This window comes from Phalacrocorax carbo, chromosome 19 (genome assembly GCF_963921805.1).
Source record: "Phalacrocorax carbo chromosome 19, bPhaCar2.1, whole genome shotgun sequence".
Lineage (NCBI taxonomy): Eukaryota > Metazoa > Chordata > Aves > Suliformes > Phalacrocoracidae > Phalacrocorax > Phalacrocorax carbo.
In genome coordinates, this window is record NC_087531.1 from 6,786,864 (window position 1) to 6,809,095 (window position 22,232).

The 22,232-nt window shown below is 43.1% G+C and overlaps 1 protein-coding gene across 12 annotated transcripts in view; it reads right to left on the reverse strand.

Moving 5' to 3' along the window:
* Positions 1–22,232, reverse strand: part of DOT1L (DOT1 like histone lysine methyltransferase) — a 100,720-nt gene that overhangs the window by 55,314 nt on the left and 23,174 nt on the right. For 9 of the 12 annotated variants that reach the window (XM_064469538.1, XM_064469535.1, XM_064469541.1 and 6 more), the window contains exons 1-7: positions 15,287–15,421; positions 13,160–13,203; positions 10,689–10,763; positions 8,385–8,448; positions 6,557–6,785; positions 3,183–3,277; positions 487–549 (exon numbers count right to left, since the gene is read on the reverse strand). In XM_064469538.1, the coding sequence (XP_064325608.1) occupies positions 487–549; positions 3,183–3,277; positions 6,557–6,785; positions 8,385–8,448; positions 10,689–10,763; positions 13,160–13,203; positions 15,287–15,406 (690 nt within the window). In that variant the 5' untranslated portion in view covers positions 15,407–15,421. Of the gene's footprint in view, positions 1–486; positions 550–3,182; positions 3,278–6,556; positions 6,786–8,384; positions 8,449–10,688; positions 10,764–13,159; positions 13,204–15,286; positions 15,422–22,232 lie in introns of those variants that run through there. The other 3 variants (XM_064469534.1, XM_064469536.1, XM_064469532.1) reach the window with 1 other exon arrangement.

Sequence of the window (22,232 nt, forward strand, 5' to 3'; positions counted from 1 at the left end):
CCCATCCCTTCCCCTCCACCGCCTGTCCCGGGTGAGCACACCTTCACCTGCCTGCAGAACCAAAGCTTTGGCTTTCGTTTCTAGCAGGAGATTTCAGAAGCCCAAGGAGGAGCTGCCATTTTCAATAGTCTACCCAGCAGAACCCCCACACCATGGAGAGGAAGGAGGAGTAAAAGGAGATTTAATACAAACAGAAGACACATGGCAGCCCCAGTTAAAACAATAACGTTTTAAAATAATAAATCTTCCAAGAGCTTCTGAAAAGACCTGAAAATGCTCCCAGTAACACCATACCACATGTCAAGAAAGACAAAGAGAGGGGCCTGGGAGGATGTCTTAGAGAACACCATCCTCAGGATCAAGATAAAAGCCAGGAAGCAGATATGACTCATACTGCTGCTTGGCTGGTGAAAGGCTGAAGAGGACTTTGCAAATTCTGTACATCAGCATGGATCACAAAAGTTTTTTCAGCTGAATTTCACTCACTGTGTATTCTGCATGTTTTTTCCCATACCATTTCATCCACTTCCTGAACTCTCTGTCCATTGTCTAGAAGAGGAAAAACAAAACCACCTATTAGGACATCTCATATTACCAGTTACATCACAGTAAAAGGAGATGCAGCTCTGACAGTGTTCATTGACTCCTGAGACTTTGGTTGGTTGGGTTGGGTTGGGGTTTTTTGCCATTAACACTCAAAGGATAGGCAGACAGACAACCACTGGAGTTTAGTTTCCTTAAAAAAAACCTTTACGCATTACATGCAAGGCAATCTGAGTTGACACTGTTCGGCACTAAAAATGGCACAACCTTAAGTAGCTGCTGGGTTGTGGTACATAATCCCACAGCGAGCAGGAGGCACTGAATGCAGCCCAGTCTAAGCCCAGAGAGCAAAGCAGTAAACAGCATAAAGACAGGGCTGCTAGAGTGAATGAGAAAGCAGAAAGTGGCATGCAAAGCGTTGCAATATCAAACAGAAGGAGCATCGCACTTGCCAGAGCAACCAGGAAGAATGCGTCAAACTACATCTAAACAGAGGATGGAAGGCTGCTACTACCCAACGAGGTAACCAGCCCTGGTTTTTCCATTGCCCAAATATAAGAGAAAGGGACCAAAAACCTCATCTATCAAGATAGCTTGATGCCTTACAAACATGCACCTCCACATTTACAGACTCTTGTCCCCATCTATACAAATTGACAATATGCAGCACGGGTCATCACTTTAGAGTGGCAGTGAGGGCCCAGCTACGCACATACAACACATTTGAAAATGGAACTCAAGTGTCTTGGAAGACTGAAATAAAACCTCCCGATCTTTAGGATGTGACTCCACATATGGAGGTAGCAGGGAAAAGAGATGGGGAGACAAGCATAGCAGGAATTCTGGCTTCACTAACAACTTGGAGATGGTGGGGACGTCCATCAGCAGGTCAAAAAAACAGCGTGCGTTGCCAGATGTGCTTTAAAATTCTTTACGTTTCAAAAGCACTCCAAAGCTTAGTAGGATAACTCACAAAAGTCTTCAGTATTTTCATATCCTGTATGAATTTACATTTTAATTTTTTTAAGACAACTTCACTAAAACAAATCCATAACATTCTCCCTCTTTAGCTGAAGCTTTTCAAAGTCATCTGCATTAATTATCACAGTAACCAGAGATGTGTTGCCACAGCCAATCTTAACTAGAAACTTAATCCAGTCCCCTCCACAAATGTTTGTCAGAGATGGGGAAGAAAACTGGTCCATTACACACAGCACCAGGCAGATTAGCTGTACACAGGCAGCTTCACACATTCTGACTCTGCAGCAGCTGTTTAGTTGTTAAATCTGACAGGACATAGTCTGTAACCAGACAAATAACGCAGCACATTTTGTTCATCCAGTAATCTTATGAAACACTGGTGTACTTCTGAAACTGAAGGTACCCTGTGTGTTAATACTCCTAATATTCAATTTGCGGGTCATTTTTTTGTTTGCTAACCATTTTCACTAAAGCCTTCTGTTTGCACAATGACATGAAGGGGTATTAGTGAAAGCGAGAATTCAACTCTCCCTCTTTAACACTGATCTTTAAGTTTACTAGTAAACACAGACCGGAGTCCAAGCCTTGCAAGTGACTCCCTAATGAAACCAGAACACCCCTGTAGAGGGACTGCAAAAAGCACTCCAGTTGGAAATTTCCACTTGGTCACAGCAGGGGAAACCAAATGGATTTTTAGATCCTTGTCTGATCCTCTTCGCCACTGTGTTTACGCACTTTTTGTCCGCACCACTGAAAAGGACAATCAAGGATTTTTTTTCCCCCCTTCCCTTCATAAGGTATAATTTTCTAGCCTGTACAGACTGAGTCAGTTTGTTTTAACAATACAGAGGGATAAGTTTCTGTTCAGTTTACTGAATAAAGTAAACTTCTTATGGTAAGGCAGGACTAACCTTTATTGTTTGCTTGTAGCTCGTTTGCCTTCCAGGTTTGCCTTGGAACTGATTATTCTTGTGTGTCCCCATTGGCACAGAATTAGAAGTGTAAAGAAAACTGTCTGCCTGACTAAACATTCTGGTTTTCTTATAATAAGATTTCATTTAGATGGCTACTAAGCAGTCATTAACCAGATACCCAACACAGGCTTCATCAATTAGCCTACAACAGTTCAATAACTAAGTTGAACTTCAGCTTTAGGGCACCAAAAAGGGGCATCGCTACCATAAGCAGAATCATAGCCTTTAAAACCTGTAAGAACAATTTGTTTGGTGAATTCTTTCCTAGGTTTGCTTAATGCTATGGTCTCTGGAAGCCCTATATTAGAGCCATTTCAGACACAGAATGATTGCAGGTGTTTAGGTGAAGCTTACACTGTGCTTCCTTTTGAGCAGGACCTACACCATTACTGTTAAAACAGCTGTACAGCTCCTGGTCCTGAAATCACTGCAGAAACATGCTAATGCTTCTTCTGTGCACTCCACAATGACTAGCAAATGACTAGACATATGCTTCCTTCCCCAAGCTTGCCGTGCTCCAGGTCTTACTGACTCAAGAAGCAAAAGCAACTAGGACTGAAACTCTGCTCCTCTTCCTGCACAGCACTGAACAGTAATCCTGAACCACTGAGTTAGCCTTCAAGTAAGGCATATACACACAACTCACATCAAAACAACAACAAAAAAAAAAATAAAACAACTCACCTCAGCATATTTGGCTGGAATATCAGCTTTTTCCACACCATAGTGATGTTTGCAGTTTGTGGCTGCAGCCACTTGAAGCACCACCTGACCCACACCTGCAGGAAAGTAAAAACAAACGTGAGGACAAGATTCAGTAGGAAACCACTGCAAGGGGAGATAAGAGCTTTCAGAGCAAAGGCCAACAGGAAAAATGCGAGAAGTCTGTGGGACTAGGCTTCAGGGGACAATTTCAACTCCCAGTTGCGTCTGACAGTTGCCATATGAACTCTGCCCATCTCTCAACCGAAAAGTAGATTCAAAGCAACGTGTGTTACTAAAGTGAATCCCATTTTCCTACAAGACATGAAATACTAAGAACTGGTTTTCAGTAAAAAGGGTTTACGACCTAACTAGAAAGTAAGCAGTACAATTTCACTTCCCTTCGAGAAAAGAATTTTAGCATCATAGTTCTGAGGTATAGATTCTTCCATATATTGAGCGCTTTTTATGATGATAGCGTAAGACTCCAACATTTACAGCAATGTTTGTATTTATAATTATTAATGGCTACTTTTATTAAATATTACAGGCTCATTTTTACAAATTCACACAGGTTTCAGAATAGCTTCATTTTAATTTTTTAATCTACCAATTTTATATGCATTCCATCAAATCTACAGGTTTTACACTGTAATGCACTATTTAATTAATTGAACCATTAGACAAACCCTACCACATCCTAAAACAAATACTTGTTGGTCACATACCTACGCCATTAACTTAAAAGATTGGCTGAAATGTTTGCCATAGTCTAGCAATACTTATGCTGGTTTTCACCATGAAATGTGGCACAAAGTCTGAGAACATGTAAAGCCTATTTATACATGAGCTACTTCAGAATTTCAGAAGCAGCCACTACGCTGGCAAGACTAAGTATTACTTAAAAATGCATGAACTTCCCATCACTCCAAATTCTACTTGCATCCGATGCTACCAGCAGTAGTTAGCTGCCATTTCTACCCCTTGCCTCAATATATTCCCTCTCCCCCATCCCAGCTTACTTTAAAAAGAAATAATATTCCTTAGATTCCTCTCTGTATGAGTGGCCCACACATCACACACACACTAGAGCAATGTCATTCCATGTTTGTTAAAGCAGTCACTTAACATTTTCTTAAAGCATTCAATATTCATCCATAGTACGTCGATGCGTCGCTTTTTGTCTATGACTAACGCAAAATGCATCTTTGTCACACCAGTGCACTTAATTGTGCTACAGATGACCACATGGGAAACAAGAGTGAATCTAAAAGGGTAGCCCATTTGCACAGAAAACATATTGCTGTTTTCCATTTCATTGGCTGCCGGCAGGAAGCGGCACTGGTAATTGAAGGGGTGGAACTCCTGCATTTAAACCGTTACCACTATAATGTTGTCTGGCACAATGAGAACCGTAGTGCTGACAGGGGGTTTTGTTGTTGGGTTTTTTTGTTGTTTTGGATTTTTTTTTTTTGCCAATTGCCATTTTACATAAACATGCATATTTTATACACATAGCAAATATGGATGTATGAATTTCTGCAGGGGGGAGAACATGGACAATCAAAGGTCTGAGGCAGAACTGTTATGTTGTTTCTTATGAAGAACAAGGAGGACAAAGACTAAAGGGATGATCAAAAACACGCTGCGCTGTCAGACATCACATGACACGGCATAAGAAGTTATTAATCTTATCTTCCTTTGGCTTTTCTTTTTGCAAGAACTTCACTGTATTGTAATTTCAGTTTGCCTAACGATGATGCATACCTCCATAAATTTCTCCCGCAATGAGCCACATATTCCTGGCATCACATGCAAAACTAACAAGAACAGCCCCAGCGTGCTGGTGGGGGTTTAGCCCTGCTGTTCAGCCACTGCTGTAGCCATGTAGTTATTGGAACGGCATTAAATTTAATGAGAAATAATATGCTGTGACAGTGTTTTCATTTACAGTGCACTCAATACTGCATTGATTACAATTTACAAAAGGTTCACTCCTTCAGTACAAACTCAACAACTATATTCTGGTTTTAATTGTTTCAGTGCTCCAAAAATTAAAAGTCAAAGGCTTCTGAATTTAAACCATTCCTTTCATACAGGCTTTGTGGACTGTGAATTTTTATACTGTTGGTCAAGCTCCAGGACTAGAGCAGGGAGGTTAGCAATAAATACCTGATTGTATTTCTGATGATAGCAGGTAAAAGTATCTAACATTTGAGCTTGTTACATAATCAGCAGCACTGCAGGACTTCGGATATGATCTTCTTTAACCTTCTGAACAAACAATTGTGAGCATCTATGGCAATTTTTTTCTTCCAGATGGAAAATAGTTTGTCAGATCTGATGCTTTTCTAAATGTCTCATCTGAACATAAGTCATTGAGACAGGAAATTTCAGAGTTAAGTCCCACTGAGGCAGGAAGCAGGGGGTTAAAATAAAATACTGACAATCCCTGACTGGAAAGGTATTAAGTTTTGGGGGGAATGGCAGTCCTGCTGTATTTAAATTTAAAATATATTTGGTTTTTAACAACTGAATGTATTTTAAAATATTTTTCACCAGAAGTCCTGTATTATACCAGCAACAAAACCAAAACATACTTCATTTAAAACTTTATAACTTGTCCAGTAAATGGGGAAATTCTTATTACTCCTTTCCTGCTCTGAAGCAGATTTTAGCCACAAAAATAAGAACAGCATCTTCTTACTCAGTCTATCTCTTCCACATGTGTTTAAGTCATATCTGGTGTCTTTACAAACTAGAAACATCTATTTCCTTTTAAAACTCTAACCTGTTCACAAGATGCAATTGTAGGTTGTAAGCCAGATTTTGTGGGGTCTCACAAGGCAGCTGTTAAAACTAACTATAAAGTTTTTTTTGACACACGGAAAAGTATGTCAGGAAAAAAACTTCTTAATTTTCAGATTCCACACCAAATGCTTCACGCTGCCATGGGAAGGGTCAAGAAATCACATTTGCAGATACAATGGGCATAACTGAATCCACTGAAAATAGATGAAACCTTAGAAATGGAATTGGTATTGTTATCTTTCAAGCATAATTTTTGATATTGTTTCTTCTTTGTAAGTGTATCTGTAGACAGCAACAGAAACCTAGAGTTTTCTGTAACAAGGGTTTTTGCATTTGTAGGCCGACATTTCACTAACACCACATGGAAGAACGTCTGGGTTGTCTGTTTGGTCTATTTAACCTTGCCATAAAAAGCAGGAGCATCATTGGGGATTATCTAGAAAAGGTGCTTATCCTGTAACACAATCCTTAGTCCTGGTTTACTTCCCAAATATGAATTTCAAAAACAGAAAAAAGAAAACCCATTTAAGTTATTGGTCACTCACCACTGCCCAAGTCAACAAACAAATCATCCTCTGTCATTTTAATTTCATCTATCATTTGCGCCACTAAGTCAAAGGAAGTTTCTCCATAAACCTCTGGGGAAAAGGGCTCATAGTTGTTAAGTTTCTCTGGATCGGTCACCGAGTGGTTATACACTTGCTGCAGGACGTGCCGGAGAAGCCCGTTGGAGGGACGAGTGTTCAGTTTCATCGGCTGGGTGGTTCCCTTCCACTGAAGGTAAAGAGCAGGAAGAAGACGTGAACCCAACGTGAGGACAAGTAAAACATCACCAAAACAAGGCTGCATTGGCATAACATAGAAATGAGATAAATTCCCTCCCATCTCCTCTCTCACAAGCTGCTCTGCAGCTGCTCTGTAAAGATAAAACCAGCAAATGATACTAAAGAAGTGACACATCACAGATTGCTCCGTACTTTGTCTCACCTCAAGTAATAGGTAATTTCAAATATGCCTGCTGGAAATAGGTGGTAAAGGGGGAATTAGAGAGGTGTAAAAATCAATAGGCAACACAAAGCTTAATACTGAATATACTCAGAGTAGGTGTAAAAGTTAGTTCACTCATTTTATATTTACTGATCACCACTGAACTGACATTGACAGTGCAGTCAACATAAGGGCAGTTTCCTTTTCTTTCAGGAACTGTAGGATGGGAGGAATCACATGTACTCAAACAGGGAGTGGCAGGAAAGAGATGGAAATCAAGCTTCCTTTCTCCACAAAAAACAACCTGTCCTAAACATAAAAGTTGTTAAGTTTTAAAAATGTTTACCTCTCCCTTTGATAAGGAAAAACAAGCCAAAAAAGGACAACTCCAGGATCCATCCCTCCTAAACACTCCTCTGTTTGAGATTCAGATGGCAAGAAGAAAATGAAACCATTCAGGTTTGCCATTTCAGACAGCAATTGCCAATGCTGAATAGCTTCAAATTTTGAGCTGTTAACCAGCATACACGTGAAGATGCCTGAATCCAAACAAGCACAAGTTTTAGGGATTTGAAGGCCCACAAAGTGAAGGAAAGCCTGGCAAAAAGGTCTTGTTGCTGTAACACTGCACACTTCAAATAATTCCCACAAGCACAGCAGAGGAAAAATCCACCTATACTTTCAAAATTAAACAGAATAGTAATATTAATTCATTGTTCATGTTTTGCTTCCTCCAATTCAACCTTTTATAGGGGTAAGAAAACCAAAAACTCGTTAAATTGGTCTGAAGAGAGATTAAATTCTAGTTTTGCCAGAATGATCCTGCAGAACAGAGCAGCTGAACGGAGTGGCAAGCAAGGAAATTCCTAAGCCATGGATCACTTACACAATACACAGGAGAGTTCACATGGATTATTTAAGTACCCATAAGCCACAGATTTCCCCACGCAAAAGTAAATCTATATGATAAATCCCTGTGAAACATCTGCACACTAAATGCAGAGAAACCTTTTCTTCTCCCTAAAGGTAACTCAGCTATTTCAAAGTGCCAAAACAATGGTGCCAGAAGTGCACACTGAAGAGTAATAGCTTACAAATCTACGGGGGGGGGAGATATGGATGGGTTTTTTTTCTTTTTTTTTTCCTATAGGAACATCCCTCCAATACTAACTTCTTGACTGCCCAGGTGTGATCAAGAAACTAAAGTTTAATATCAGACTTATTAACTCCCCAAAAGAATGGAAGTGCTCAATGCTGATGATGCAACTAGACTAACACATATAATTCAGCACTAAGCCAGTCACCGCTTTCTGGATGTCATTCATGATTAGTGAATTTAAACCAGCTAGATAAACATCATGGTGCGTAACAAAGGTAAATACATACCAACTGATGAATGCTATCAATGGCTCGGTTGTACTTGTCACAAAGCCTCTGCATGCTTTCAAAGCTATGTGGGAAGAAAGAACACAGGGTAAGTTAAAAACAGAGCTCTAAAAGGCAGGTTTGAAGGTACAACCTTGGGCTTTTTTGTCATCATACACACTCTAAGTAGGTGGCTATTTAGGGTTTGTTTCTTGCAGAACATGTAATTACACACACAGCTTTAGGACTTTGTATACAGTTTTATTTTTTAAAATTCCCCAGTAGACCAGGATTACATAACAAATAACATTAGTTTCTTTAATTAATGCAAAAAGGACTGAACTCGAAGTATGGCTTATTAGAAAGTTTCGTATTCTCATAGTCCATTACTGCTTTTCTGTATTCTCAGCTGCACAGAAATTTAAGACATCTGTAAATTTTTCTCCTTTGTTCCATCATCCCTGCATGATAATCAGTCCTGAGACAAGTAGATACTCTTCTACAAATTAACTCTGGGACTGAAAATGCAGACAGACCCAGTACACAATCTAAAATTCCACCCATCAGAAAAGCATACTGATTGCTTCATGGCTTGACTGGGATTACAGTCGATTCAGGCAGATGCCTTAATGACAGAAGCAGAGAGGATTAAATAAATTCATCTCAGGCCAGGGAAGAAAAGATATCACTAGGAACATCATCCGCTACATAATCAGACCCACAAAGCAACAGCGAAAAATCCAATCCAAGGAGTTACAGGGGTAAGATAATTAAATCATGGCTGTCCCCAAATCAGGAAGGGGGCGGGGGGACCAGGGGACATCAGAAGGAAGTGGCTCTTCAGTCTCTCGTGATCCCCATCACCCCTACGCTGGCTAGGACACCTCTCCAAGGAGTACTGCTGACTTCCACTTCAAGCTTTCAACTGCCTATGTTTATTTCCACATTAAGACAAAGCAAGAGGCTGAAATGGGTTTTTTTTCTGCACAGTGCATGCATTTCCATAATCCGCTGCTTTTCATTCACATCCATGTGTCACTTTATCTGCTACAAGTAATTTTTCTGTCTAATTTTTTCCAAGGAAGTAAAGAGACTAAAACAATTACCAAAATCAGAGGTTTATGACTTCCTTGAAAACCTGCAGAAAGGTAAGTGGGGTGTGACTTTAGGGAACAGATGGGTTTCTCTTTTATATGGTATTGCTGCTGACCACACCGATGCTACCCAGTTAAATGTGCCCAGTGAGGATGCCAGAACTACAGAAGCTACAGCATTGCAGTCACTGTGAGTAATCCACAAATCCACATTAATGGATTTGATGACAAGGGGCACTCAAGCCTGATTTCTCCTTTTGAATTTTTCAGGAGGAAGAGAGGGACCAACAACTCTTGAATGAAACAATTAGAACGAAATTAAGAGAGAAGGAAGCAATACCTTAAGCAGTACGAGACAAGTATCTGGTGCTCAGGACAACAGCCAGTGATTAACCGGAGTGATGCAGTTTCATCTGTAAACCTCATTCTAAAAGTGTGGTCATGCTGTGGCTTTGAACAAATTCGGGTTTTGCCGCAAAAGCAACTAGGGAGGTTTCTGTAAACTGCAGCTTGAGGGTCATCTCTTTTTCCAGTCTCAGTACAGCCAAGTCAACACACAGAACCTCAGGCCTCTCCAAGATAGTCTGCGGGTCAGAATCTGCCTCTCCAGGCCCCAGGGTGAATGCCACATACTATACATACGTTTAAACCGTTTGTGGAATAGGTATTCGCTTGTAACTACAAGCATCTTAAGATTACTTCTAACTGCCCAGAAGAGCAGTATGAATAGATTGCCTTTTAATTGAGCCCCACACCCAAACAGCATCCCACTTGCATTGAATCCTACCCAGAGAAGGGATGGGGAAGCTTAACCTCCCACAGCCACAGCAGGCAGAGGACATGGCACTGACAGACAGCTCTGGCGTGCCACTTTCTAAACAGGAATTCTTACTTACTACAAAAGTAGAAACCTCAGTGCCATTCAGATTCCTAACATTGGACACAGTCCAACAGCGCAGATACCGATCATTGTTTCGGAGTGAGTAATTCCAATGTACACCAGAGCTCAACTTTCTGCTGTGTGGAGTTTCCAATTATGTCCTTAATCCAACAGCCTGTGCCAATATTTCTGTTACACATTTCTTACCAAAATAACTCCACAGACTCTGAAGCCAGTTCTAAAAGAAAACTTCAGTTCATAGTGTCTAAGAATAACCAGTTACAAACTGATTTACTATAAACCGTGCTGGCCTGTCTTCCCGGTGGGGGGAAAAAAAAATATTCCTCTCACCTTTTTGTATCATAGTCAATTAAAACATAGTTTTCCATAGCAAGCTTGAGATCTGGGATTTCTTCACAGACCCACCTGGAACAAGAGAAGAAATAACAAATAAAGACATCTCCAATTAAGTAAAATAAGGCAGTCTGTCTCAATTCTAGAGTGGCATTGCTATATGTTAAGACAGAATACTGCAGCAGACCTGAAACATTATTGCTAGGAGTAAGACAGACACCACAAAATACTAACTGGGAAGCTGAGATAGTTCACATTTGTACTGAATAAGCAGTAAGGTGCCCACGCACATTGGCAGTACTATAAAGCTCTTAAAATGGCCCAATTTCAAAACAAGGTGATAAATGTATTCAGTGCATCTAAAAATACTCAAAGCCATGGCTGATGCTAATCTAACATGAAACATAATGGAGAAGTGCAATATTTCGAAAGAATTCTGATACTGTAACAAGCTTTGGCAAAGCTGAACGTGGAGAAGACATTCCCTACAGCACCCCAAAACAATGCCACCAAACATTCATTGCAAGGATATTCTCTGCTGTGTAGTGCTCTAAACCATTCTTACACCTTACACAACCTAACCTAAAACAGACTTTCAGAAGTTATTCTGATAAAAGATCCCTTTTACATGCAGAGTTAACAAAGCCCCGTATGTTGTTGCCATTAGAAATGCACTTGCAGTGCATCTGACAACAGCATCTCACAGAAGAGGAGACGCTCACTCCTGGAATGTAGGAAGATTAATTCCTTTCAAAGACAACTTAAAAGTCACATAAGCTTTGCACACACCTTCTTCCAAAAGCATCAAAATGGGAAAGCACTATCCTCAATAAACCTTAGAGTGTGACATAGAACAAATTCCAATAGGAACAGCAGAATTTCTTCTTCATGCACCTTGATGCATGCTTCACTATTAAAATGGTGAAAAAAAAAATTACTAAAGCTCCAATAGTTCTGGTTCCTTCTGGCTGATTCACCCTTACCAAATAAATATATAGGCAAGAAAAACCCAGAACTTCTATACCTATGGCTGACTCTCTTCTGACTAATATCTCCCTAAAAATATTAGGGCTCTGATCTCTGCAATTTTTTTTCCTCTTTGATCAGGGAAATGGGCAGTCAACAGCTGTCTACCACTGGCTTGAAGACATAAATACTTCTTTGCATTCTTTTATCCACCACTTTCATAACTGCATTGTGGTTACTTTGCACAAGGCAGTCAAAGGCAGCATGAAAGCCTTCTAACAAGCTGCATTCACTGCAATCATGCTTAAAACACCATTGTGAAACATTACTTTGGCCCAACTGCTTTCTAACACAGTCTTCCCCTTGCCTTCAGCTGGTGTAGCACAGAAAGCACTAGCACTGATGACTCTGGCAATCACTTTCAGCACCACATCTGTTTAAATTCCTTCAGAAAGGGCCTTCTCAATAATCATACTGACAAATGATGCCACAAGTTCCCAGGGCACAGAATCTTAACATCAATACAAGCGAACTGGAAGTAGCAGTGGCAGTGCATCTTGTGGCAAGGTTTTGTAGTCGGAAAAATAAATTTCTTTAGAAAAACGTTTCTTGACTCTAGCCCCTAGCCCCGTTACATATTCTCTCCCACCACAGACCATGGGAAAACGCTATGATCTCACATATAGAGGTAATATTATCAACACTACCATGCAAGCACTTGGCGCTCACACTCCTGCTAGGAGCAAACAAAGCTCACTACCTTTTCCTAGGCCATATGTGACTGACCAAATTTCAAGCTCAGGTGGCTACGCAGATGAAGCACCATTCTTTGCACCTCACCTGTATCTGCACCATCCAACCACTAAAACCCGCTGCAGATACAGCCCTCAGACAGGGGAAGCCTGTATGGTAAGGATCTAGAACAGTTAACTAAGAACAGCTTTTAAATAAACAGCAAGCCATGTCATAACCACTGCCCGTGTTGGGAAATGCTCAGACTTCCTACTCTTTGTATTTGTCTTTCACTTTTATCCTCCCATTTTCCCCACCTCGGTCCAACTCACCAGCAGAATGAAGAGGAATGCTAATAGGGACATCACTCCCAAATAATGCAAATGCTAACAACGCTGCACCTTCACAGCAACAAGGGGAAAGGGTGGGGAAGAGGATATGCAAGACCAGAACTTAACTCATCATGCCAATGATGTTTTCTTAACCTTGCTTTTCTAAAGATTGAATGCAGACTGCCATAAGCACCAAAGCTGAATATCACTACTCATTTTTTATTCTGTTCAAAAGAGAATAGAATATGGCAAGTTAAAATAAAGTCTGTTTGACAGGGAGATTTGTATTGCAACAATATCGATTCAGCTTAGAAAATAATTTAGAGCTGCTAAACCATAACTGTTGCCCTCCTTTATACCTTGTCTCAAGACATCCATTCACTGGGATGCAGTAAGACACACGAAAGGGTTCTAGCCGCGTCCCCATTGAACACTTACCGAATTGTCTCGATAATTTCGTGAGCAGCATCATGGTGTTTGTCCTGGAATAAAAAGAAAAGATGTTTTCAAGGAGACATCAGGCGTGTTCTTTGTCAGAAGATTATAGGAATCACAATATTTTTAAGAATATAGGTGGCAAGCATACTGGGAAAAGAGTCTGATTGCCACCCAGGCCATCAAACCCATCACAATGAGCCCTCTAAGAAAAAATAAGGCTTAAGGAAATACATTTTTCAAGTTCCTATGGACTAGCAAGAGATTTATATGAAGGAACTGTCGTTCTGCTTATTTCTTTGTCACTTCCTGGAATCGGGAATTGTGTAGCTGATACCCTTGAGGATTATTGGTATTCAGTAGGTACTTGACTGCAAGATCCACAATGAACAGCTGATTTTATCGACCTAGTATCTGGTACATGCTCACATCTCTGTATGGGCAGTAAGATTCTAGTACAAGGAATGGCTTTCTAAAATAAAGCATCAAATAAACAGTAGGAGTGGATATCAGTGCAGGAAAAAAACCTAACAGTACACACACACACAAAAAAAAAACCAGAGGCCTGAATATGCAAACCTTTTCATGAACTGAAAAATAAAACACATTAAAACTTGTGCATTACAAGTATACACTAGTCTGTGAGCCGCAGATGCTTGGTGACTTTAACTTGGGAGTTTACTCAGGAGCATCAGAAGCACAAGTGAGGTTAGCAAGCCACTCTAAATTCATATTTATGCTAATAAAGCCCTTGGAGCTGTGTGTATATGCACCATGTTACAAAAAAATTCTATTAGGGGAGTTACAGGAGTTCCTATGTATATTGTTGTGTCCACCCTGTGAAGCCTTAGTTACCAGAGTCCATCTGCACAAAGTTGAGGTTATATTTAGCCATTTGTTTCTTGAAGTAGCTTTGACCTTTTAATTAGGAGTCTAGTATCTAAGGGCCTTCCAGAGTTAGAAGTGTAAAGGCTTGCTCACTCTCATTCTAATTTCCCTTGTCTCCTGCTGCAGAAATATCATTTCTATAGAGCTACCAGGGGGAAATTCTATAGCAAAGGGTAGGGACGGGCAACAGAGAGCAGAGGGCTGGGGACAGGGAAGGAAGGGAATGGAAGAAGAAAAACACTAATGAACAGAGGACAGAAAATGGCTGGGATTATTTCTATTTCTTCAAGACGCGGAAGGACATGATATAAGTCACACAGAAGCTTTTTCTATCAGTATCACAGCTGTCATATTTGCATGAGGATACAGATTTCCCCTTGTATAACCAGTTTATACACTTTGGATTAGCCAGTCTTGTAGAAGTTCCCATTCCAAGAAACTTGTACATAGACTTTTAGATACCTGGATAAAAATCTCATGACTGAGAAGGATAGAAAGAAAGGCAAACATTTCTGAAGTCTGTTATATTAAAGGTATGACGGAACACTTCCTATTTTACTAGGAAAAGCTTTTATTTTCAGAATGCAAAAAGTTAACCCCATATCTAGGAGTCACATGAGAGACTCAAAGAAAAACAAAACACTCCAGTTACAATATCAAAAAGAAGAAACAGCCAACATAAAAATAGTCAGGATTTGGGGGGGTCGAATACACAGTGGCCCAGAAGCTGAGCGTTACTTTGGTCATGTTTCATAACAACATGCCGATGCTACACAAACACCCCGAACATCGCACACCATGCAGAAGAGATCTGGGGTTCTGCTTCCTCTGGACTACAGCGTTCGCTCAGGGCCCGGACTGGGACAGCCCAAATGCAACAGAAACCAACACCACCAGTAAACACTGAGCCACTTCAAGTACAAAAATGTCAGGTAAGTGATTCTATGAATAAATCTTGGCCTAGAAAACAGGGAAGCAACTGAACTAAAATCTGGTCCTCACTCTCACTGCACCTATAAAAGAAGAAAAAGCATACAGGAGGAGGACTTTTCTCTTATTTCTTATCTGCAAAGTATGAGAATAACCCAAAACAGGCACCTAATCCATAAACATCCCCTACACTTCACCTTTTGCTATACTCAGAATGATCATGGTAGAAACCCCCTGGGCTGATCTACCTCTTCCAGTAAATTGTGTTCCTGTATAGTAAGAATACGCTTTATCAACTTAAGCACATTATACCGGAAAAGGGAATTCATGTTTATTCTGGCATAACCGTTTTCTCTGAGGAAGTAATATCCTTCGTTGATGGTTTTGGACACTTTCAGCATTAGCAGAACACATGCAGAAACCCCTTGTCATACAGGTCTTCAAGAAAACACCACTACAAATGAAGGAAATTGCTCAATTAACAGATTATTTTGTCTTGGGTTAAAAAGTGAAAAAATATTTAGAAAAAAAAAAATACAATACACATCTACAACTACAGATCATCTGATTTAACCAAGTGGTTTTACTAACGCAACCTCAAGTGGAAACTCCAGCCAGAAGGGGCCTTTGAGTTTAGTTTGTGTCATTATCTCAAAATAAAGAAGTTGAAAACAGTTCCACATTTACTGCTGCTAAACTTCTCATGCTGAAACACTTACCAAGTTTACTACATAACTAACACACTTTGTCCACGAAGGCAAGCTCCCAAGACCTCATGCAATTCTTGCAAACAAAATCAGAGACAATCTCTGTGATGGTTTTGGCTGAAAAGTGGTTAATTCTCCTCACCGTGGTAATCAGCTACCTTTCCAGCTTCCCGCGCTCTGCCCCATAGGCAGGAGACTGGGAAGGGCAGGGCTATGGTGGGGGCAGCTGACCCCGACTGGCCAATGGCATATTCATTCCATACCATGTGACACCATGGCCAGTATATTAAGGGGGGGCAGTTTGCGGCTCAGGAGCAGCGTGGCATCGGGTTGGCGGGCGGTGAGCGGCTGTGTCGCGTGCGGGTTGTTTCGGCGCTTCGTTCCCCCTCTCCCCTCCCTTCCCCCTCCCCCGGGGCTTTGTGCCTCTCGTTGTTCTCCTTTACATTGCATTTCTGTTGTTGTTTCTTTTAATTTTAATTATTAAACTGTTCTTATCCCAACCCACGAGCGTTACCCTTCTGATTCTCTCCCCCATCTACCGGTGGGGAGTGAGCGAGCGACTGTGTGGGGCTGAGCTGCCGCTAAACCATGACAGTCTTCTTGGCGCCCAACGTGGGGCTCAAGGGTTGGAGATAACAACAGCTGCTGGTCACAGCACCATGTTGTCCTTTTTGCAGTTGGTGTTAAAGATTGGTGTTGGTTTGTAGACTCTGCTGTGTTCTGCTGTGATTAGTAATGTTTTGCCTACAAGATTTGTTATACAAACACTGGTTTTCAGCTTTATCTGGTATTTGGGGTTTTTGCTGAAACTGTTACTGTACTTTGGATGCCACCTTGTTGAGGCAATTAGCAATTATACCTCCTCCTCGGAGAGATTTTATATGGAGGAAATACAGAATAGTACCTTTGCAACTTTGTTCTATGATGTCTGTGCCTTTGTTATAACAACCTTATTGTATCTTGAACATCCTTGGGTGGTTAAGGTGCACTTATTGTTAGCTTTTGGGCATGTTGTTTTGGTTTTGACTAAGCAACTTAAGAATATCACCCAGAAATCTGCCCCAAGGCTTGATAGTTACGAGTGGCAGGGCATGTGGGATAGCATGGGCAAATCCCTAGGGCAGTGGGCACCCCCAGTGTTTTGGAGTTTCACCCCCGAACAAGTGCAGAATCCTGAAAATCTAGTAGAATATTTGGAGAAAGTATGTTGTTATGCTGGGAACTCCAGAGAGACACAGATCACTGCAACATGCTGGGGCCTGGCCCATGCATACCGAGCCCTGCTCAACAGTATTCAGTGCCCCCAGGGGAAAAAGAAGGTCTCTGGATTGAAATGCAAAGTGACTGGCACTGTAGTCACTCCAGCCCTGAGGACAGGCACTGCAGCCACTCAAACCCCCAGGACAAGTACTGGAGCTGGCTCACAGAATCAACCTGTACCAGTATCAGTTGCCCCCATACACAAAATTAAATACTGGAAACGGACGTCAACTCGTTTAGAACGGGATGATGAAAAAGCAGGGCTGTCACAAGGAGAGGAGGAAGAAGTCATAAATGAAACAGATGCTGGGATAATGGGGCCAGTAGCTTGGAATAAGAGGGGAAAGAAGCCAAACAACTGGGATCCCCTTCTGGGGAAGGGGGCGTTGACAAATCAATTGGGAAAAAGAACACAAACCCTCAGCCTCTGGAGGCAACTCCTGTCCGCGGTGACAGAGAGGTATCCCTTTAAAAATTATGTTACATATCGTCCAGGAAAAAGGACAACTATGGAGAAAGGCATCCAGTATCTAAGGGAATTAGCTGTGCTTGAGGTGATTTATGGTGACCTGGATGATCAACGGTCATCCAAAGATCCAGATGAAGCCGAGTGCACACGACCCATGTGGCGGAAGTTTGTACAGAGCGCACCATCTTCGCATGCAAACTCATTGGCAGTGATGTCCTGGAAAAATGACGAGACACCAACGGTGGTGGAGGTGATTGAGTTGCTGGACCTCTTGGGATAGTTTCTCCACAGCAGAGACAAGCAAGTAAGAGAGATGTGTTTCGTAATTCCAGAGTCTATCAAAGAAAATATGTCCTGCTCCCCACCTCGACAGAGTAGTGTCTCAGCTGTTAGGAATAAGCATCCTTTGGCTCAAAGGAGGGGATACACACCACGGGCCACCCTATGGTTCTACCTGCGTGACCACGGAGAGGACATGAGGAGGTGGGATGGCAAGCCTACCTCGACCCTACAGGCACGAGTGCATGAACTGCAAGGAAGAACAATCACTCAGGGAGGCTCTTCCAGGAAAGCTGCTGCTCCAGTTTCCAGTGAGCAGGTCCCCAGACAGAGGAGTAGAAGCGCAGATTTTATTTCTAAGTGTAATAGAGGGACTCCTGATTCACATTTACAGGAAGTGAGTTGTGACTGCCATGATCAGGACTAGAGGGGCCCTGCCTCCAGCCGGGTGGAGGAAAGGGATAACCGGGCTTACTGGACTGTGTGGATCCGATGGCCTGGCACGTCCGACCCACAGGAGTATAAAGCTTTAGTGGACACCGGCGCACAGTGCACCTTAATGCCATCAAACTATATAGGGGCAGAACCCATCAGCATTGCTGGAGTGACAGGAGGATCCCAAGAGCTAACTGTATTGGAGGCCGAAGTGAGCCTAACCGGGAACGAGTGGCAAAAGCACCCCATTGTGACTGGCCCCGAGACTCCGTGCATCCTTGGCATAGACTACCTCAGGAGAGGGTATTTCAAGGACCCAAAAGGTTACAAGTGGGCTTTTGGTGTAGCTGCCTTGGAGACGGAGGAAACTAAACAGCTGTCTACCTTGCCTGGCCTCTCAAAGGACCCTTCTGTTGTGGGGTTGCTGAAGGTCAAAGAACAACAGGTGCCAATCGCCACCACAACAGTGCACCGGCGGCAATATCGCACCAGCAGAGACTCTCTGATCCCCATCCATGGGCTCATTCATTGACTGGAGAGCCAAGGAGTCATCAGTAAGACCCACTCACCCTTTAACAGTCCCATATGGCCAGTACAGAAGTCTAATGGAGAGTGGAGGCTCACAGTAGACTATCGTGGCCTGAATGAAGTCACTCCACCGTTGAGTGCTGCTGTGCCAGACATGCTAGAACTTCAATACGAACTGGAGTCCAAGGCAGCCAAGCGGTATGCCACAATTGATATCGCTAATGCATTCTTCTCAATCCCTCTGGCAGCAGAGTGCAGGCCACAGTTTGCTTTCACATGGAGGGGCATCCAGTACACCTGGAATCGACTGCCCCAGGGGTGGAAACACAGTCCTACCATTTGCCATGGACTGATTCAGACTGTACTGGAACAGGGAGAAGCTCCCGAACACCTTCAATACATTGATGACATCATTGTGTGGGGCAACACAGCGGGAGAAGTATTTGAGAAAGGAGAGAAAAACAGTCCAAATCCTTCTGAAGGCTGGTTTTGCCATAAAACAAAGTAAGGTGAAGGGACCCGCGCAAGAGATCCAGTTCTTAGGAATCAAATGGCAAGATGGACGTCGTCATATCCCAATGGATGTGATCAACAAAATAGCAGCCATGTCTCCACCAACTAGCAAAAAGGAAACACAAGCTTTCTTGGGCATTGTGGGTTTTTGGAGAATGCATATTCCCAATTACAGTCTGATCGTAAGCCCTCTCTATCAAGTGACCCGGAAGAAGAATGATTTCAAATGGGGCCCTGAGAAACGACAAGCCTTTGAACAGATTAAACAGGAGATAGTTCATGCAGTAGCTCTTGGGCCAGTCCGGGCAGGACAAGATATAAAAAAATGTGCTCTACACTGCAGCCGGGGAGAATTGCCCTACCTGGAGCCTCTGGCAGAAAGCACATGGGGAGAACCGGGGTCGACCCCTAGGGTTTTTGAGTCGGGGATACAGCGGGTCTGAAGCCCGCTATACTCCAACTGAAAAAGAGATATTGGCAGCATATGAAGGGGTCTGAGCTGCTTCAGAAATGGTTGGTGCTGAGGCACAGTTGCTCCTGGCACCCCGACTGCCAGTGCTGGGCTGGATGTTCAAAGGAAATGTCCCCTCTACACACCATGCAACTGATGCTACGTGGAATAAATGGGTTGCACTGATCACCCAGTGGGCTCGAGTAGGAAACCCCAGTCGCCCAGGAATCTTGGAAGTGATTATGGACTGGCCAGAAGGCCAAGACTTTGGTTTATCACCGGAGGAGGGGGTGACACGTGCTGAAGAAGCCCCACCCTATAACAAACTGTCAGAAGATGAAAAGCAATACACCCTGTTCACTGATGGGTCCTGTCGCCTTGTGGGAAAGCATCGGACATGGAAGGCGGCTGTATGGAGTCCTACACGACAAGTAGCAGAAACTGCTGAAGGAGAAGGTGAATCGAGCCAGTTTGCAGAAGTAAAGGCCATCCAGCTGGCCTTAGACATTGCTGAACGGGAAGAGTGGCCAGTGCTCTATCTCTATACTGACTCCTGGATGGTAGCAAATGCCCTGTGGGGCTGGCTGCAGCAGTGGAAGCAAAGCAACTGGCAGCGCAGAGGCAAACCCATCTGGGCTGTCACATTGTGGCAAGATATTGCTGCCCGGGTAGAGAACCTGGTTGTAAAGGTACGTCATGTGGATGCTCACGTCCCCAAGAGTCGGGCCACTGAAGAACATCAGAACAACCAGCAGGTGGATCAGGCTGCCAAGATTGAAGTGGCTGAGGTGGATCTGGACTGGCAGCATAAGGGTGAACTATTTCTAGCTCAGTGGGCCCATGACACCTCAGGCCATCAAGGGAGAGATGCAACATACAGGTGGGCTCGTGATCGAGGGGTGGACTTGACCATGGATGTTATTGCACAGGTTATCCACGGATGTGAAACATGCGCTGCAATCAAGCAAGCGAAGCGGGTAAAGCCTCTGTGGTATGGGGGACGATGGCTGAAATATAAATATGGGGAGGCCTGGCAAATTGACTATATCACACTCCCACAGACCCGCCAAGGCAAGCGCCATGTGCTTACAATGGTAGAAACAACAACTGGCTGGCTGGAAACATATCCTGTCCCCCACGCCACTGCCCGGAACGCTATCCTGGGTCTTGAGAAACAAGTCCTGTGGCGACATGGCACCCCAGAGAGAATTGAGTCAGACAACGGGACTCATTTCTGAAATAACCTCATAGACACCTGGGCCAAAGAACACGGCATTGAGTGGGTGTATCACATCCCCTATCACGCACCAGCTTCTGGGAAAATTGAACGGTACAATGGACTGTTAAAAACTACACTGAGAGCAACGGGGGGTGGGACATTCAAGCACTGGGAAACACATTTAGCAAAAGCCACCTGGTTAGTCAACACGAGGGGATCTGCCAGGCGAGCTGGCCCTGCCCAGTCAGAAATCCTACATACTGTGGAAGGGGATAGAGTCCCTGTAGTGCACACAAAAAGTATGCTGGGCAAAACAGTCTGGGTTCTTCCTGCCTCCGGCAAAGGCAATCCCATTCGTGGGATTGCTTTTTCTCGAGGACCTGGGTGCACTTGGTGGGTGGTGCGGGAGGATGGAGAAATCCGATGTGTGCCTCAAAGGGATTTGATTTTGGGCGGAAACTGTCAATGAACTGAATGGCACAATGCGAACTGCTATATAACATTGTGTGTCACCTCTGTGTTGTATCAATGATATCAGAGTACGAGCCTCCCAACCCATGGAAGACAGACTGTGAAACAAGCCGTGCAGCAGGGATGGAACGATGACTGACTCGGTATGCAGCAACCCAACGCCACACACCATCTCTCCCACCCTGAAAGCCTGATACGACAGATGGAGCCCAGAGTCATTTCTTCAAAGCAGAGAAGGCCATGGAAAGTGGAGGAGGGAAGAGGTAGAAACAGATCTAAAGGAAATACAGAGCAGTTTCCCTTTCTTTAGAGAAACTTTCTTTCCCATCTCAACATTACAGTTATAAGATTTAATAAGAATAGACATTTAACAGTACCAGTCATCACATCTGTATTCATGCAATTATGACTGATAGAGAGTCTTGAGCAACTCAAAAGGCAAGTTGAATAGAAACCTCACCAAAACCACAGACTCCTCTCTGACCAGCGCCAGCCTCTGCCCATCATCCTTTCACACAGATGCACTGGTTTTGGCCAGACACACAGCTGAGCTCAGTGCAGCAGCTTTGAGTCGAATCCTTTTACAGACCCAGTGGATGAACACCAAAACCAGCAGGTTGTGAGGGACTGACTGCAATTCCCAATGGATCTGCTGCCATCCCAGCAGTTTGACAAACCTTACACCTGGCTCAGCCAACAGTCAGCCCTGCACATTCAGAGATGGCCTGAAGCTTCTCCAATCCAGACACCTACTTTTTTTTTTTTTTCAGGCCACAGTGACCCATGACCAACACCAGCATGCCACCTACACCTCTGATGCAGGCACATTATACAAGCACATCGTGTTATACTTTGGTGAACAGTCATCCGTGAGAGCACAGCCTTACGCTGCATCTGTACTCACAATGCTTTGTCAGTAAAATCTC